This window comes from Rattus norvegicus, chromosome 18 (genome assembly GCF_021556685.1).
Source record: "Rattus norvegicus strain SHRSP/BbbUtx chromosome 18, alternate assembly SHRSP_T2T, whole genome shotgun sequence".
Lineage (NCBI taxonomy): Eukaryota > Metazoa > Chordata > Mammalia > Rodentia > Muridae > Rattus > Rattus norvegicus.
The window spans coordinates 69,274,344-69,288,905 of NC_141551.1; the positions used below are offsets into that span (position 1 = coordinate 69,274,344).

Below are 14,562 nucleotides of genomic sequence, written 5' to 3' on the forward strand. Positions count from 1 at the left end.
CTAGAAAAGCAAGTTCACGGCAGTGGTTTATCCTCAGCTCTGTGCAGCAGGAGTGGGAAAGGAATGGTTAAGGTAGATTCTGGCCTAGAAAAGAATCTACTTCCAAGCAAATAAAGGCAATACCATTAAGGACCTCTTTAATCATGCATAGAAAGGCACGAGACAAAAGTAGAATGGGGTTCAAACTGGGTGGGCCTACTTCACTCTCCCCCAGCGTAAATCTGAGCTATGACTTAGAAAAAAACCCACCCAGAACCATACTCACATCATAATCAGACTCTAAGAACTACAGAAACTATTTTATCTCAAAATTTTTAACCTTAGGGGAGTTGTTTAACGTCTTATTCAAAGATAGTGATGTATAAGGAACAGAAACAGATTAACTGAGCTGTCAGGGATTCTGGGCTCCTTAGAAGCACAGGACAGGCAAATTACAAACATCGTCAATAACTAGAAATAATTTCTATGGCTCTTAGTAAGAAAACCAAGACAAGGGCTTGGCTCTGAAGAGATCCCTCTTAGCAAATATTTCCCACATACTTTATGAAAATGATTAAATATGGGACAGTTTCCAAACTTTCCATAAAGTACAAAAGGAAGCATCAAGTTACAGCACTGCATGGTCGGATAGCCTGGGCCTTTAAAAATCTGCTACACTAAAACTTATTTTTCTCACTCCTAGTCCCCATTCATAATGAGACGGATCTAAAGGCAAACATCTCTAGAGAAGGTATCTTTTTATAATTCTGTCAATACAACATTTTTTAAAAAAAAATCAAACTTATACAGATAATTAGGTCTGTAACAGAAGTATTTGTAAGTACATAAGAGTAGAAACTGGTGAAGAAGCTTCTTACAAAACAAGATGTGTACGTTGGACTGAGATGTACACCAGTCGCAGCAGCACTCTGGTTTCTAGGAGCCTCCGGAACCTTCTGGCTTAGGCAGGCTGCAGGATGTGTTCATTTCTGTTGGCACAAAGAGAACGGCTATGCACAAGTGTTTCCAGAGCTCAAATGCCTATTGTAAGTTAAAATTCACAGAAAACTCTCAAAGAGTAAAAACATCTCAATGATGATCTTGGTTTTATTCACACTATTTTACTGTAGCCTATTTTTTTCGCTACAGAAAATAAAAACTCAAAAAATAACCAACTCTACACATGATCCATAATGTACATGGGAAAGTCCTGGTAGAGTGTGAAGGAAAACCAGAGCTGCCCAATACAACTGGCTGTTGCCTGTCAGTTAGTAGAAGGTGTCTTGCCACTGAGATTGGATTCAAAAGTGCAAAAGGAAAGCATTTTAAAAACCAAACCTAGAATTCAACTTCGTATATGGACTCAGTTTTATTCACTCTAGTAACTAGGTAAAAAGTATACATGTCTGTGGTACAGTCAATGCGTCCCACGCTTCTACTTCAACGTCTACAAAGTCACCACCAAGGGATCAATGATGGCAAACGAAGGGCTTAGGATAACCAAAAGGTATAAAAAAGTTTGCAGTCTTGCCCCAAGATACAAAAACTGAATTTTAAACAATGTCAAAACATACATGATTTAAACAGTATATGAAAAAAAGTCACACATCAAATCAAGTACAAAAATATCCAAACTACCTGTTACCAACTGCACGGTTTCCGTTATTCTGCACAGTCTTTAACATAGAATTTAGCAGTTTCCAAAATAGTCATTATTTCAGTTGAAGCACTGCCACCTTGCAGAACAGTGAAGCATCAGGCAGAGCAACTCTGCTTTTAGTGTTTTTATAAATACAAAACCTTCTCCCTATGAATTAAGGGAAAAAAAATTCCTCCCCTAGGCTTTGTTTTTTATAAGCAACCTTGCACCTAGAAATATAGAAGAATTCATGTACTGTTTAACAGGGCACAGTGTATCTCTCGGGGATGGCCATCCATTAGGGATAAAACTGTAATTTTAAATGGCATTTCTTTGACTGGTAATTGTAAGGAATTGTCAATATGCACACAGATTAGTGTTTTGTCTTGGGGAAAAACCCTAAAGTCTGCAAGACACTATGAATTTAATTCACCTTCACTGTTTAACTTGCAAACACCATTCTGAATAAAGACTGACAAAAGGCTTTAAGGGAGTGAAGCTGCTTTTGGAAGACTGGACTGCCACTTGCGTGCAGCTCGTTCAGCAATGACTTTGCCCACTAAGTAACAGGTGACTTAACTTTGAGAACTTCTCAGCCTTAAAGTCAGCAACAGTGAATTTATTCTGCAGACAACACATCAGTGTCCTGCATGTAAGGAGCTCTCTCTCGCATACTTAGAGGGCTGAGTTCCCAGCACTGGAATGACTCCTTCATACATAACAACCAGTGAAGACTTAGTAAAAATTGGATCTTCCTGATCTTCGAGCTCTGAGCCATGCCTGAAAGTTCTAAAATAGAAAAACAGTTTTAATTCAGTTTCTGTCTGCTAAGAGCAAGGCAGCAAACACATCTTTCAACCCTTTATGAAAAGACAGAGCAGAACAAAAATGCAATAAATCTTCAGATTATAAACACGAGTATATTTCATAGTCCACCATCCTGGAAATGGTTAGGGCATCCATGGTGTGAGATCTCAGTCTAAAGGCTGTGGGTCCGCAATGGGCATGGTGTGCAGGACTTCATCCAGGAGCTGCAGAGCTCGGTGGAGGTGAATCTCAATCCAGCACGGGGTTTCTTTGATGCTCTGTCTCGGGTAGTCTGGGCCCCAGCCCTTCACGAAGCTCATCCTGAGTATGCACAAGCGCCGGAGGTCGTCTACACCAATGCCAGCAGCAGCAGACAGACCTAACGGGGGGGGGGGGCAGAAGTGGGGAGGGAGTCAGGGAGCAGGGTCCTCTCTTCCCACCCTCCCCAGTCTGCCTTCTGTACTTATTTTCCTCTCAGCATACAACTTCTCTATCAAAGTGTCAACAGTAAGCACAGATCTAAACCTTATCACTGGCGAGTAAGCATTCAGTTAAGATAGTTTATATTCCACATATGTGTTTTAACTGCCAGAGAGTAAGTAGATTTCTACGTGCCACCAATAATTCCCCACTCTCCTCTTCAGAAGTAGAGGACAGGAGTGAAAATCAACTGATCTGAAAGTCAGGGCACGTCCACAGTTCTAAGAACTGCAGAACCTGCACTGCCATATTAGATCAGGACAGAACTAATAGTCAGAGGGCCATGTTCTTGGCCTCCCTTAGACTCTCCGTTGACTTGTGCTGTCTCTTGTTTTCAAATATAGGAGGGAGAAGCATGAATAAAATTAAGGAATTGAATACTAGTCTGAATTCTTAAGAAAACAGATCATGTCTACAACATTAAAACTAGCAAATGGTTTAGATCCCCAATCTTATTTAATTAGTGATGTCTTGTGTATGTCTAAATTGTGAACTCTTGAACGTATGTCCCAGCAGACTCTGTATCTCACTTCCTAGTCAGAACACAGTCATACAGTCAGTCCACATTTATCACTATTACCATGACACTAACGGGAAGGGCTTGCACGTGCTGTGGAGAAGCCTGCAGCGTCCGTCACTGCAGTTTTCTGAGGCAGTGTGATTGCTTACCACACTGCAGAAGTTAAGAACAGGGGTTGAATGAATCACTAGTTATGCCTTCAGACATGGAAGATGAGTGCCACGTGTTTCCATCATAAAAGTCTATAGTCAGGAGTTTAACTCTGCAGTAAAAAATTCCCCATCAGTGTGAAACCTGGCACAGTTCAGTTTTACCCTAAAATTAAGTCTACAAGTTATAAACTGCCACCCTCACTTTACTCTCTCTGTTTCTAAATGGAGGTGTACAGTTTCGAACCTTCAGTAGCTGTTCCCACCAGCCCGAAGCGTAATAGGAGACTGGTACCCCCTTAGGCCCTGATACAAATAGGCTCCTACCCCAGACAAAGGGGAACTGACATAGAAGATGTTTACAGATCAAATGTTATAACCCAGTAAAAAATTAATTTCTATTATTGCTTGAAACAACCAACTGAGTGAGTGAGAGTCAAAGTCACCGTTGCACTTTGAACAGAGAAAACCAAAGGCACACGTACTGATGGCCGGGGCTATTCCACCTACGGACCCAGGACCAGGGATGTTTCCTGCCACAGCTGCCGCCTGGGCAGCAGCTGCGGCTTGCGCGGTGGCCGCCTGCTGCTGCATCTGCCGGTGACACTGCCGCAAATCAAAGACCTTTTAAAAGCAAAAGTGTACGTTTAATATATGAGCACACTACCAAAGACTCCATTTCATCAAAAGCCAACAAGCGCTGTACAACAACCAGAGTTCCATTTGCATCTCGTAAGAGCGAACTACAAGTTTTCAAATTTCAGGGCCTTTCCAAAGTACCTAGGCTTGAGTCTCAGCAGCCACACGACAGTGTGTGACTATGTACATGCAGTCCTAGGGGATCTGATGCCCTCTTCTAGCTTCCAAGGGCTCCAGACACTCACTTGGGGCACAGACATACATGAAGACAAAGCACCCAGACACACATAATTTTTCAAAATAAGTTTTTAAAATTTTATAGTTTGGATATCAGCAAGAGGTGCATTTCAGTGTTTGGAACAGATCCATGTGAGTCAGCTGTCCCTTGCTTTGTAAAGAGCTACCTATCTGTGTCAAAAGAACAAGTAAGAAATTGATCTTTTCAGAATCAAACTACTAAATTGTCTTTTAAGCTACAAGGGACGGCTTTGATATCTGGCCAGTATCTTTGACAATGCTTGAAAGTGAAAAAGTTTAGCAAACTGCACTGACACTATATAAGAAAATATCTAGTTATTATATTTAAAACATTTACTGGTGTGTGTGTGTGTGTGTGTGTGTGCGCGCACACACGCGCACGTGTGTTTATGTGCGACGTGTATACAGATAGCTGTGAGATACCTCATGTAGGCTCAGAACCCATCTTGGGCCCTCTGGAAGACTGAAAAGTACTTTAAACTGAGACCCTAAAGCTTGTGGAGAAAGTACTTTGCCAACTGAGCCATTTCTCTAATCTTTACCCTAGAAGTTAGTTTTAATGAAATCCAAATTACAAACTGTTTTTATAAATCAAGCCTTTGATGTTTTATCTAAAATTATCATCATCTGGGTTTAATTCTAATAGCTTATATGAAATTCATATTTTGTTGTTTTACATTGCCTACATGCAATCGCTTTTTAAAAACCCATCACTAATCAAGTATAATACATGTAAAATTCTTCTTTGGGGCTTGGGGATAGAGAGGTCTCACTATGTTGTCCTGATTGGCCTGGAGCCCACAGAGATGTTCCTGCCTCTGCCTCCCAAGTACTAGACTATGTACCACCCTAGTCCATATGTAACATTGCTATTTAAACAAAGGCTAAAAAAAAAATGTTCAGCATTCCTTCCTACCCACCACAGATCATGAAGTCAACCAAATAATCCTCACATTTGGGCACAGTACAGTTGTGTTGTAAATGACCACCTATCCAGCTGGACGAACAGTACACCAGTGGCATGTATTACAAGAAACCACAGAAATGAGAACTGATGATGTCAATGTGAAGATGAATAAAAACAGTGGCCAGACACTGCGAGAAGCCTTTCTTCTACATGATTCATGTGGCTAACAATGCTAAGAGCAGAGAAGGGTCAGCTCTCCTGACTGGGAAAGTGCAACCACTGAAACACAGCCATCTTCCTTTCAGAATCATGTAAGTTACAAAACAGTATTTCTGACCCACCCTTCCTAAGCCAAGGAACAACTTAACTACAACTACTTATGATCATGCTTTCTGCAGTTACTCTCAAGTAAGTTTATTACAAACTCATTACATAACAAGTGAGTATAATATTTCAGTGTACTTTTTTTTCAATCAAGAGCCAAATTTTGCATTACTTTTATAAGCCTCAATTATAATTCTGCATCAGCTTAAACTATCATCAGGAAAAAGCCTAGAGAAGAAACACACAGTGGTGTAGTGCGTGCATCTGTATTAAGACTGCATACAGGATTTACTAAGTTACTGAACTAACTAAAGGAAGAGATCGAAATACGGGACTGAGAAAATGGTGCAGTGGTAAGAGCACTTGTTGTTCTTACAGAGGACCCAAGTTTGAGGCCTGGACATGATGGCTATAGCCATCTATGATCCCACCTCCAAGAGACCGCCAGTCATTTCTGACCTCTGCAAGTACTAGGGATACACGAGGTATGCATTCATACGTAGAAAAATAAAGAAATGTAATTAAAAAAAAACTCAAAATGCAGATGCTGGGAATAAATTAAACTTAATGGGTTCCTAACACTTTTAAAGCTCCCTCTACATAAACATATGCTTGTTTTAAAAGAATCTTCTTCTTTCCCCCAACATGTGTACGTTCAAAAACAAAGCAGATTCAATATTCAAGAAATGCTAATAAAAACTGCAATAGGATGGATGAAAAACAGATAAAATGGAACCATCACACACTAATGAGAATATATGGTTTTTGTAAAACAGTCTAGCAGTAGCAGTCTAACGGTAGCACAAGTAGGCAGATCTTTAAGTTCAGAGCTAGCCTGCTCTGTACACACAGCTATCCAGTAAGATGTCTCACAAGTAAGTGAGGAGCTGGGCATGGTGGCATATACGTTTAATCCCAGTACTCAGGAGGCGAGAGACAGGAGGATCTCTGTAGTTTCAAGTCCGCCAGATAAATTCTGGAATAGCAAGAACTACAAAATAAATAAATGACTTTAAATCTTAGACAGAAGTAGGACAAAATAGGATATGGTCTCAATGCCAAATACTGTCCTACATTTACTGCAAAAATCTGTGATTACCAAATGTTCAATGAATGATTCAGCCAAAAAGTAACTAGCCAAAGAAACAAACAACCCCACCACACTAAACTGATAATACGAGAGAGAGCGAGTGAGAGATCGAGAAAGCGAGACAGAGAGACTGAGAAACAGCCTTACTTACAGTAGCCAACTGAGATTGGAGTCATTAGCACTTCCAAGGCAGTAAGAGGGTAAAGACAGAAATCCAGCTTTTGTACTATGGAAAGGGACAACAGTCTAGTTTTCAGGGCTACAACTAGGCATCTGTCAATGAATCAAATACTAGCAAAATAGTTGGTCAGGTCAGATATGCCCCTAGGGTACAAATACAGCCTGTATCAGAGAAACTCAAGAGAATTCAATTTTGTGCATATCTGGAGGTGGAAATTAGTTCCCCAAAGGACAAAGTCTTCCTACCTCCTATTTAGAAAATTGGGTTCTGAAAATTGGGTTCCCGTGGCAAGCAAAACTGCCCACCAACCGAGGTGAAGCACAGGTCATAAACCCACGGCCAGCCCTGGACTAAACACAGGTCTGGAGTGACTCTAGCATCCCGTAAACTGGGTGGAGGGTCTCATGTAATCAGACTCTGGGGGGAGGGAAGAGGGTCGGCAGTTCAAGGTCAACCTTAGCTACTTCACAAGTGTAAGGCCTGGGCTGCAGAGAAACTGCCTCACAGTAACACAGATGACAAAACCTAAAAATTCCTGTAGAAAAGTTATAAACTGCAAACCCTTTCTCCTGGAGTGTCCTATAAACAAACCAGGCAATGATCACTGCTGTGGAACTGCTCCTCAGGAAAATTAACACACGAAAGGAACACGACAGAAACAACAGGGACTGGTCAGATCAGCTGTCACGTCCATAAGGACACAGGCCCACGTGGTCACTTCCTCCACACTCAGTATGCTTCCAAGTTTCACAACAGAAGCCGGACGGTGGATCATATATGTCCTCAAGAATTCAAAACCAGGCAGAGATATGGAATGAAACACTCCAAAACCTGCTAAGGAAGCCACAGGCATCCTTCACAACTGTAACCGAAAGGCTGGAGCCGGTTAGCTACCGGAAGCCTCTCCCCTTCTGTGCACACGCTCTGTATCTACAGTGCTACATTCTCTGTAGCTGAAGCCCTTCCTAAAGAAGTGTTAAGGCACTCAGTCCCACCATGTATGACTGCTGGTAAGAAAGGAGCTCAGGATGAAAAATCTCAAATAAAATACAATTAACTCACTGCACCTATATTTTTCTTCCCAAAAGAACAAGTGTTAAAAATAAAATTGAACCGTGCTTAATATGTAAAAATAAAAAGGAATCTGTTTCTCAGCATCGTAATTTGCAGTTTTACGAAGGGATGAGACACTCCATCCCTTGACACAACTTTACAGCAGTCCTCCATAAACTCTTAGACACTGGCCGAAATGAAATGTTAATTTTTCACCAATTTCGTGTTCTAGAATATAGGTTTGGAGATTTTTAGTCAATGTTTTCAAGAATTTATGTATTAACTCTAAATGACTTCGAAAATCTGAAACCCTAGGACCACAAAACGAGCCAGCTGCTCCCAGTTCAGCATAGAACCCGAGCAGGAGCGCACGCTGCTGTGGTGGAGCTGCCGCTTGTTAAGACGGAGGCAGCCGAGGCTGGCCTGAGACTCACAAGCCCAGATGCCGTGAACTCAGGGGCCTTCTCCTGCCGTCCAGTGACTGTGCCCACTACAGCAGTCTCTCCTCCTCTGGACAAAACAGGTCAAACTCACACAGCCTTCTACTTCCTCACCTCTGTTTCCAGACTTCAAGCAACAGAGGTTTGTAAGCCTAAAATATTTACACGTAAAGAGGACTGACCTTTATATACGCACTCGGGTAGATCTTGTGGACGGCGTCACCAGGTGCTCGGCCAGCTTCACGGTCCAGGTAGTAACTCTGCACGAAGACGGCGTGGTCACTGAGGCACCTGACCCACACGTCCCCTTCACCTTTACACTCCAACTGCACTCCTTTGCCTATGTGCAACCTCAGGAGGAAAGACAGAGCCACATTCACCTCGTTACAGCCTGTCTCAGCTCAGGGCACAGCCAGAACAAAGACTGTAAGACAACACCTCAAAGACAGCCATTGTTAACAACTCTTACACAGTACTTACTATATAATAGTTCTCATACAAAGTTCATTTAACCAAAATAACACAGTGATGTAAATTCTATAGTTTTAAGATTCTGTGTGTTTTGGGAGAGGGCACCATGAAGGTCAGAGGTTGGCATCAGACCCTTTGGAGCTCCAGTTACAGGCAGTTGTGGTGCTGAGAACTGAACTCTACTCAGACAGTAGCATGTTTTTAATGACTGACCCTCTCTCCAGCCCTATATCACTTCTATCACGAAGCCATTTAAGATCTATGTAAATTCAGCTATTCACTCACATGAGCAATGCTTCAAGTATTCAAAAGCCATTTATGATTACCAGCTGTCGAATGGGATAGCAGAGACAGAAAGCATAGTTATGAAGCAAAGAAAGCTTGCTTTTTTTTTACCTCTATATTTAGCAAGTACCTACAATTAAAATGGAAGCTCACAAGTTCTAAGTATTGAAAACGACCTTAACTCTATATTTAAGACTCCTATTCATAGAAAAACAATAGTCTTGAATAAAAGTTAATGTACTATTCAATTTTTACCATACCTTGCTCTCTCAATAGCTTCTGTCCTGTGGACATTGGAGAGTTGACCCAAGCAAAAGCGATCTCCTCCAGAAGGATCCACGTATCCATCCACAGTTACAATAGGACAGCTTGAAGGGACTTTAAATGTCTCTCCTACCTGAACATCCATTTCAAAGTAAGCAATGGAACACCAATATTCAGGAGCTGCAGAAGACAAAGGAAAAGGAACATGCACCCCTGTGACAGGTATTAGGGAGGGAGGCGCTGACTACACCAAACAAAACTAAACCAAGATGAAGGGGTAATGGGGTAAGGAAATGAAAGAAGTCTACTAAAAGAACGTAGTACACTTAAAGAACAGTGATTTCCACATTATACTCACAGTACTTATACCCTGACACTCTAAGGACCAAGTCACCTGAGAACTTAACAACATCAGAAATCAGACTCCAGCTGGGTGGCAGTGGCGCATGCCAGCACTTGGGAGGCAGGGGCCAGGGGCCAGGGGCCAGGGGCCAGGGGCCAGGGGCCAGGGGCAGGCAGATTTCTGTGAGATAGGCCTGCTCTACAAAGAAGGGCTCCAGGACAGGCAGGGCTACACAGTGAAACCGTGTCCTGAGAAACTACATAACTAAGTCAATCAGACTCTAAAATAAACTGTTATTATGATAGTTCATTCTATTGCACATCTGTTCTGTGGTCTGAATTTTCAATTTTAAAAACTACACCAGCCCTAATACATAGTCTTTGTTATGTTTTTACATAACAAAGGCCCTAATTAGAAAAGTCCCTAAATCAACATATTCCTGCTTATACTTAAAATTATGTAGTTATTTTACAGGGAGATTACTGTCTCTCAAAAATCAAAGGTCATTCGCCCCACGTACACACCCCATGTATGCACGGTGTATTTCTAGCAACTGCTTCAGTGAAGCAGTACAACTTCAGCTCTGAGCACACACTTAGCTTGTCATGTGATGACTGTCAGGTGGCGTGGGGGAAGAGACAACACTTGGTTTGGGTTACAAATGTAGTTATTTACTTCTGATTCTGTTTGTGTTATTAAAGGAAACTCATACATGTAATTTTTTGTTTTCCTTTTATATTTATTTACCACCTATCAGGAGAATCTTTTGGTGATACACGGAAAACAGCAAATGAAAGAGTTTCCAGTCCCTCACAGATCTACCTCAAGCAGGTTCAGGTCAAATGAACAAGTGAATGTGAAATGCACATCATGAGTAACATTGCAGAGAGAATCGGAGGGGAAGAGGGAGGAGGGAGAGGAAGGAGAGGGGAAGGGTAGGCAGTGGAGGAGGAGGACAGACGGGGGTGTAGATAGGGTGGTAGAGGAGTGTCACAGAACAGAAGATGGCTGGAGGTCACCAGCTTACAAAGTTGAGGGACAATCTACCCGAAAAGTTGGGACCTGAGTAAAAAGCTCTGCACTGGCCCCAGAAGAGGAATTTATGAGAGACTAGAAAAGGAGTAACAGTTCTGTCTGCAGACTCCTCTGTATCATGGTATGTTATAGTACATAATAATCTGAATCAAAACTTTCAACAATCTAAAACATTACTTAACATGACAAAAAAGTCCCTCCCAAGGAAGTAATGACACTTAAAACTTAAAAGGAAATAATATAAATATAATACTAATGAATGAATTTCCCAAGAGAAAAATGTAATTGAGCCGAGAGTGGTAGATGTACACCTTTAATGCCAGCGCGGAGGCGAAGGCGGAGGCAGAGGCAGGTGAATCTCTGTTAGCTCAAGGCCAGCCTGGTCTACACAGTGAGTTCCAAGAAAAACAGGGCTATGTAGGAAAAAAGAAAAGAAAAAAAAAAAAAAGAAAAGAAAAAATGGAAAATTTTAATTAAAAATAAACAAACAAAAAACCTAAACAAAACACTTTATAGGATGCTGGTTAATACTGTCAACAGGATCTACAGTCACCTAAAAGACAAAGCTTTGAGAATGTCTGTGATAGTCTCTATACTGGGTCAATAACTAAGGTAGAGAGACCCACTATAATGTGAATGGCACTAGTCTAGAGAGGCTACCACTCTGGACTGAAACAGGAGGGGAGCAGGGCACAGGTACTGCTTCCTGACTACAGATGTAATGTGCTCAACTCCTAACCCTCTTGCCACAATAACACCCTAACTATGACAAACTGCACCCGAGCTGGAATTAAACCTTCCTTTCTTATGTCACACATTTCCTCAAACAAGCACAACAGAAGCACAGTACTGAAAAGTGGGGCCATTGCTGTGATCCGCTTGACCACGGGGTTCTTAAGCCTCGGGAACAAAGAAGAATGTGGAAGTTTGGAACTTTGATCTGGAAAAACCCTAGAATGCTGGACACGGAGCTTAAGGGGTCATTCTGGTTTAAGTTTGAAAGTAGAATGCCAAGAGAAATAAAGACAGTTAAGCCCAGGCACTGTATCTGAAACTGGTTAAAGCCATTCTCATTATAGCCTGGCTAGACTCTGGCTGAAGCCTGCCTGTGTTCTATAAACTTTAGTGAGGACAAACTTAAAAGAAATGGGTTCATGTGCTTGGTGGATGAAATAAGTCTTAGCAGAATATTCAGTCTGTGTCATAGTTACTGCTCACAGCTCTTATCAGATTCACAGTGAAAGAGAAAACAAAACAAAACAAAACCCACAATGGGCAATAAAACATGAAAAACACACACAGTTGGCCAAGAACAACAAAAATGTGAGCTTAAGTCACACAGAAGTAACAGCAGCAGTAAACACTGAAGAGATCAGGTACCACTGCACCTCAACTATGTATGGTGAACTACATTCTCAAACTGTGGGCCAAAATAAATCTTTTTTAACTTCTTTGTTGAGGTGTTGTCACCGCAGCAGAAGTAGCAAATACACAAAGGCACCTAAAGCTGTCACACAACAGAGAAAGTGCTCACCAACGACATTATCAAGACACACAAAGGCATGCCTGGGACACCAGCACCCAGGAAGCTAATGCAGGAAGAATGTGAGTGACGGCAGCCTGGACTACATAGGACTCTACGGAAGATTATGCATTAAAAAAGAAAAAGAAAAAAGAGTAGGTGACTCAAAAATGTTTGAATACTTTGTAACATCAATCCAATTAATTCACTGTAAATCTAATTCCTTAAATGTACTTGTTTAGGACATACAAAACACACCTCAATGACTGTTTAGAACATACAAAACACCTCAATGTTTTTAAACAGAGGTTTCTGAAACATTTCTGAAGTTACTTTCTATAGTAAAAATCTTTGAGATATATTTATTTTCATCTTGTTTGTCTGCATGTGTTTGTGAATTGCATGTGTGAAGAGGCCAGAAGAGAGCACCAGGGGCCCTAGAACTGCAGTTATAAACGGTTGTGAGCAGCTACCTGGGCAGCAAACCCAGATCCTTCGGAAGAGCAGCCACTGCTCTCAACTATAGTTAATGAAGAGATCATATTATGTTATAAACAATAGTAGTCAGCAAATAAGTAGGTATACTGGCTGAAGCAATTTAAAAACTACCCAAATTTATGACTGTAATAAAAACTAATACCATTTACAAGATCTCTGAGTAGATAGTGTAAAAACAAAAATTTTGTTAGGAAGTGAACATGATGCTGAGTGAGGCTTCCAATCACAATGCATTTCCAGTCTACTGAAGGCTGAGGCTTCTTAAAGGCAAGAGTCAACTCAAAGAAGAAAAAAGTAAGTTTTATAGCCTCCACATTTAAGAAAAATAAACCTTTATCATTGTCAACTGAAATATCTACACATACATGAAACCTTTCATACTTCCCTGCCACCAAGATCCCGCGTGCCGAACCCCAGACCCCGCCGGCAGCCATGCTGTAAGAGCCGCAGCCTCACTCAGGGCCCACACACTGCCTGCTGACAGCTGACAGGCGTTTACACAATTGAGAATGAAGAGGAAAGTGCATAGGTCACAACACAGAGCAACGATGGAAACCCAAGACCTAAGAAGGTGAAAGAAGGAGTCTCTGTCTCTGAGGACACAAGGCTACACGTAAGCTAAGTAGGGGACAGCTTGGTACTGCTGGGCGACAGACAGCCTACTTCACGAAAAGCTTCTTTATTCTCAGCAGTCAGAAGGCACTGTTTTTATTTTAAAAACAATGGAAAGCTAATAGAAAATACCCCTTAAGCTTTTTTGCATATATATCTTTGCTATTTTGCCTCAAAGACAAACCACATAAAAGAAACTTCTGTAGCTTCTAAGGAGTAGCAGGAAACAGGAAACTGGGACTATTCATGTGCAGGCAAATCCTGAGTGAGGGAGCCCAGACCGAGAAAGACACACATGGTGTGCACTCACCTCTAAGTGGACAATGGCCATAAAGTACAGGGTAATCATGCTACAATCCAGACCCAAAGAAGCTAGCAAGGAGGGCTCAAGGGAGAAAGCTTGAATGCCACTCAGAAAGAGAAATAAAACAGACATTGGGGTAGATGAAGGAAGGAACTGGGAGGGGGGGAGTTAGGTGCGGGGAGGTGAGGCAGCAGGGGAAGACTGGGAGAAGGAAAATTGAGGGGCTCCCAGGAATCTATGGAGGTGACCCTAGTTGAGACTCCTAGTAACTGGGGATAATGGCCACCTCCTGTGGCCAAGTGGGACTTCCAATGGAGGGAGGGGGACACCAATTCACCCATAAAACCTGTGACTCAGAATCTGTCCTGCCTATAAGATATACAGAGATAAAGATAAAGATTGAGGGACAGCCAACCAGTGACTGGCACAACTTGAGACCCACCCCATGGGAGAGAGCCAACCCCTGACACTACTAACCCCTGTCTGCCATGCTTGCAGACAGCCCAGCACAGCTGTCTCCTGAGAGGCTTCATCCAGCAGTGGATGAAAAAGGATGCAGAGACCACAGTCACACATAAGATGGAGCTCAGGGAGTCTTAGGGAAGAGTTAGGGGGAAGGACTAAGGAGCCAGAGTGGTTAGGGACGCTGTAAGACCTACAGTCAATTAATCTGGGCCTGTAGGGGCTCAACAAAGACTGAACATGTGTAGGCTAAACCTAGGCCCCTACACATCTGTGGCAAACGTGCGGCTTGGTCTTCAT

General features: G+C 42.0%; 1 protein-coding gene across 3 annotated transcripts in view; it reads right to left on the minus strand.

Annotated features, from left to right (window-relative positions):
* Positions 1-720: 720 nt before the first annotated feature.
* The window catches only part of Smad4 (SMAD family member 4), a 45,344-nt gene continuing 31,502 nt past the window's right edge, over positions 721-14,562 (minus strand). For 2 of the 3 annotated variants that reach the window (XM_087593287.1, XM_087593286.1), the window contains 4 exons: positions 9,483-9,666; positions 8,649-8,817; positions 4,060-4,198; positions 721-2,804 (listed from right to left, as the gene is read on the minus strand). In XM_087593287.1, the coding sequence (XP_087449413.1) occupies positions 2,593-2,804; positions 4,060-4,198; positions 8,649-8,817; positions 9,483-9,666 (704 nt within the window). In that variant the 3' untranslated portion in view covers positions 721-2,592. The remainder of the gene's footprint in view (positions 2,805-4,059; positions 4,199-8,648; positions 8,818-9,482; positions 9,667-14,562) is intronic. The other variant, NM_019275.3, reaches the window with a different exon arrangement.